The following is a 5,307-nucleotide window of genomic DNA, read 5'->3' as shown; positions in this document are numbered from 1 at the left end:
CTCAATATGTTCTGTGAATAATTTATTTATTTATTTTATTTATCCACTAAATTTGTATTATATTTTGTTGTGGATTATTTTAAATCATGTTTAATGTATTGTATGGCTAGCTAGTAGTACTCAATATGTTCTGTGAATAAAATTCATGTAAAATAATTTAGTTATCTACTACTTTGCTTAGAAATTTGGGGAGAAAAATACTAGTAAAATTAAAATTAAAATTTCAACTAGGAACATTTTATTTTAAGGGGTGTTAAGAAAGTCATATTTTGAAAAAAAAAGGTTTCGAAATCTAATAATTTTTTTATTTACTAGTTGTTTAATGTTTAATATAGAATAAATAATATACAACTCAATCATAAATAGTAAAACACTATGCATTGCGGTCGACCTGATTTTCCAGTCAAATTGTCATTACACCATTATATGTGGGGTGTTTTGATGTTTGTTTTTCAATCGCGATTTTAATAAAAAAAAATTGCACTTGACGGTGTGGTGTGGTGTGGTATGGTTGGGATTGGTCGATTTGAGCGATTTTTCATATAGTTTGATCATCCCTAGCAACCACGATGATACACCTTTGTTGTGTAACATAACATTTCTATGGTGTGTCTCTTTCTATATATATAGATTAATTTTGGGCATGATATTGACTTTGAATTCAGATTATGTGTATGTATTGGGATTTAAACAAATTTCCTACACCTAGAGATGTCAATAAAATTTAGAAATTCATACATAAATAATTGTAAACGATATAAATTCAATAACCATATATAAATCATTATTAATAATATGATTCTTCAAAATTAATCAAATATACATAGATTATTACAAATCATATAAATTTTTTAAAATCTATCAATTATATAAAAATCATTTGGCTGATCAATACATAAAATATTAAATATAATAATCACAAGAATATAATATTAAAATCGAAAAGAAAAATGACGAGTTAACTCTATTCACCCAGCCCCACCCCCTAGACCCACGGATAAAACTGGTCAATCCATTTTAGCCCATCTCAAAACAAACACGGCCCAACTCCAAATTTTTTAGTGGCTGGCCCGGTCAGCACCAACAAGAAAATCGATTTACTTCGTCTTCATCCAAACATCGTCTGCTTCTTTCGATTTCTCTTAATCGTCTGCCGTGTAGCCCTAATCACCCAACTTCTTCATCTTTCAACCAACGTACGACTAAGGTTAAAAGGTAAAATAATCTTGGAACAATTGTATCTTCGTACGATTTGTAGTGCTCTCAATTTTTTGTTGTTTATTATTTGCCAATTTTGCTTAATCCACTGCCCGATGAGTCATTTATGCTGCATAAAGTATTTTCTTTTTAGTTCTAACTCTGTCTCTATTGTTTGGAAATTTAGAGTCAACATTGTAGCTTTTCGAGCGGTGAGAAGCTGGAGCTTAATTGTCTGTAGTCAATCTGTGGTTTTATTTATGCCTAATATTTGACAGAATGAATAAAATAGAAGTTGTCTACTTTATTGCTGTAGTTTGTATTTACATGAATCAAAAGTTTTGTTAATCTGTGGTTTTATTGCTGTAGTTTGTATTTACTTCACAAATTGTTTTTAACATCATATGTCCAATTCATCATATGACTTCATTGCAACAATAGATACCCGTATCTTTGTAGTTGGAGTTTATTTTCCAACTTAAAAGAGAAGTTCTAAATTCGTTTAAGTAGGAAACATTGCTTGATCGATTTGGTTTAATTGGCAAGAGCGTGGGTTAAAGTAGGAAAGCCTTTCAAGTTTTTCCTCTGTTTGCCACTTGATTAAATTTTACCATTATTTATGAACAGAAATTTGCCTACTTTTGCTTATTGTATTGCAGGCGTTGCTTACTAAGGTGCTACAAGAGCACCCAAAGCTCCACCCATGTGTTCCAACAGCAAAGTTCTCATGGAGTTAGAGGGTAACGCCAGAAGTTCATCGGCTTCCTCTTTAGGGTCGAAACTTTTTTTTACTGGGAAAGTTTCTGATACTTTAAATTCTGATTCACTTGGTGAAAAGCCCTCTATTTTTCCTGTTCCTAAGAGCCAAGTTCTAGGCAAAGCGAAGGACTTCCTGGACGCGATGTCTGAATCAAACAAAACCCTGTTGCAAGATGCAAAGGGAAATCCTGATAACTATGATATCGAAGTACTTAGTGGCAAAGAGTCACACATCATTGAAATGGATTTAATGCTAGGCATTGCCGATCTTCATACCCCAGAAGCTGTTGGTGCAGCAGAAGCTGCCATGGCTGGTTATCAACCAGTAATTTCTGTGGATGCAAATAGCAGTTCAGAATCTGATGATGAAGAAAACGAAGATGGGAATGATGAGGGTTTTGATGAAAATAGTAATAGTTCTTCAAGATCTAATGGGAGAGATTTTTCGAGGAAATCATCAAAAAGCAGGAGATCAAGAAAACGGTCCAAGATTCTGGAGCTGTGCTAAGATTGCTGGTGGGTTGTTAATTCCACATGAACAGATTTTCATATTATTTGTGTTTGCACAATTTTTAAAGATGCGGGCGTGTTAGGTGCTAAAGCACCAATGTAGTTTGTAGTTTGTATTTACTTCACAAATTGTTTTTAGCATCATATGCATGTCCAATTCATAATGTTTTGATAGAGATAAAGAGTTAAAATTTTGTATCAGGGTTCGTTTTATCATTTTTTTGGAATTTTGTCTGAATAATTTTTTCTGCTTTAAATTTGAAAATATAAAGCTTTTTTAATGAATACAATAGCCCACTATTTAGTTGCTTGCCATATTGAGATAGATTGATAAGATTTGAGGCTAAACTTTTCTGCTAAGGTGATTATGTTTGGATGCGAATATTAACAATGATTGAATGAATATTGATTGTGTAATATTGAGATAAAGGTTAAAGGAAATGTCATAGCTTAATTCAATAAAATTTCATACATGTACTCCAATGCAATTTTCCTTATTAGATATAAATGCTTATATTAGATGGCTTATGTGGTTTAGTTATAACAAATTTCAGGAATGCACTTTTAAGTCTTAGCTTTCTGTAAATTTTACATTTCTGTGTTGGCTTTGTTGCGTCTTTTGGTCGGTTCCTTTAGTTGATTTCATTTATGGTGTCATGTGAATAGCATATGACATCCTCTTATCAGCATGTCAACCATAGTTGGTTAAGAAATGGAGACAATATATTTCGGGAAAATATGACATCAAGAGGATGTCAGTCATAGTTGGTTAACTGTGTAGCATGGGTGCTCCTAAAAATTTTTTTTTTGGGAGTATCGGGTACGGGTATGACACACGGATACGCGTGTCGAATATGGCAGACACTGTTGACCTTTTTCAAGTTTGACCAGTTGGGTACGGTTTGGGTACGGCTTGGACACTGCCCGGGTACATTTGGGCTAGATCGCAAAAAATTAAAAGTTTTAAAGGTTCAACTGAAAAATAAAAAATTTACGAGGACTACTTAGTAAATATATTAATATGAATTGGGCTTAAAAAACCCTAAATCATCGATTCTTTCTTCGTTAGTTCTCCTTTCCCATTATTTCTTTTTCTCATCTGTTTCTCATCGTCTATCATTACCAACACCACTCCTTGAATTTTTTTGCTAGCCGCTCATGGTCGCGGGACGCCGCACACAGCCCGTATATATATGCATATATATAATATTATATTTTTTTAATCATAGTCGTATCTTAGCTGCATCGTGTCTTATATTTTCAAAATTTTTCGTATCGCCGTATCCGTATCATATCCAATCCGATACCCGTACCTGTATCCATGCAACATAGTTTGTTAAAAATGTAGACAAAATATTTCGGGAAAATATGACTTCATTGCAACAATAGATACCCGTATCTTTGTAGTTGGAGTTTATTTTCCAACTTAAAAGAGAAGTTCTAAATTCGTTTAAGTAGGAAACATTGCATGATCGATTTGGTTTAGTTGACAAGAGCGTGGGTTAAAGTGGGAAAGCCTTTCAAGTTTTTCCTCTGTTTTCCACTTGATTAAATTTTACCATTATTTATGAACAGAAATTTGCCTACTTTTGCTTAGGCTATTTTTGGTATGTGTAATGAGATTATTAATGTAAAGATAATTTATGTGATAAGTATATTTTTTCAATATAATTATGAAATTGTTGAAAATATATTATATTATATTAGAATTATTGAAAATTGAGTTGTATTATTTTGAAAATTAGTGTGTGATGATGTAGATGATGATGATTTAATTATTGGACTAATCTCCCATTGAGATCTATAAATAGGTCTCTCCATTTGTGTAGAAAAACACAATTTGAGAGAATAAATTTAAAGTGTGGAGTTTGAGAATATTTTGAGTTTTTGAGTTTTATAAATTGTACTCACCAGCGATTTTCCACCACATGTTTTTTCTCTATTTGTACACTTACTTGTACTCATCGTTTATCCATTATTTTGTATTGTCATATTAATTAAAATTAACTAATAAAATGCATTGTTATTTTTCTAGTACCACCATGTCAAACTTGGCAAAGCTTGAATTCGTTGCACTCGATATCACTGAAAAAAATTATATTCCATGGACTCTTGATGTTGAGATGCATCTTGAGTCATTGGGTCTAAGTGAAAGAATTAAAGAAAATAATATATCAACCTCACAAGATAAAACAAAAACTATGATTTTCTTGCGCTGCGATGTATCGAATAGTCTCGCAATTAAAATTCTGTGGACTTGAAGTCACAGAGATGGAAATGCTTGAGAAAATATTTTCCACTTTTCACGCATCGAATATAACTCTACAACAACAGTATAGAGTGCGTGGATTTTTGAGATATTCCGAACTAATCGCATGTCTTCTTGTGGCGGAAAAGAACAACGAATTGTTAGTAAGAAATCATCAATCCCGACCCACTGGATCAACGGCATTTCCTGAATCAAATGTCGTAATGAAAAATGAAAACCAAAATCAAAGGAATAGACCAGATTTTGGTCGTGGACGAGGTCGAGGACGTGGGCGTGGACGTGGACTTAGAAATGACCGCGGTCGTGGATATGAAAATAATCGAGATAGTTATTTCAGTAACTCATCTCAAAAGAGCGTCATGCACCACCCACTAAAAAGGCAGCATGAAAACATGAGTGAAAATGAAAATCACTCAAAAAGAACCGAGAGTGTTTGTTATAGATGTGGCACTCCGGGACATTGGTCACGAACTTGTCGAGCCCCCGAGCACCTTTGTAAGCTCTATAAAGAATCGATAAAGGGGAAAGGAAAAGAGACCAATTTTGTTGAAAATAGTGACCATTTAATTGGT

The 5,307-nt window shown here is 33.1% G+C and overlaps 1 protein-coding gene across 1 annotated transcript; it reads left to right on the top strand.

Annotated features, from left to right (window-relative positions):
- Nucleotides 1-1,095: 1,095 nt before the first annotated feature.
- On the top strand, nt 1,096-2,662 carry LOC140893065 (uncharacterized). The gene is made up of 2 exons (XM_073302138.1): nt 1,096-1,215; nt 1,857-2,662. Exon 2 carries the CDS (start codon nt 1,901-1,903, stop codon nt 2,462-2,464), a length of 564 nt encoding a protein of 187 aa, XP_073158239.1. The 5' UTR covers nt 1,096-1,215; nt 1,857-1,900; the 3' UTR covers nt 2,465-2,662.
- Nucleotides 2,663-5,307: the final 2,645 nt, after the last annotated feature.

Source organism: Henckelia pumila, chromosome 3 (genome assembly GCF_033568475.1).
Source record: "Henckelia pumila isolate YLH828 chromosome 3, ASM3356847v2, whole genome shotgun sequence".
Classification (NCBI taxonomy): Eukaryota; Viridiplantae; Streptophyta; class Magnoliopsida; order Lamiales; family Gesneriaceae; genus Henckelia; species Henckelia pumila.
Note: the sequence above shows the minus strand (reverse complement) of the source record. Positions and strands in the feature narration are given on the sequence as shown.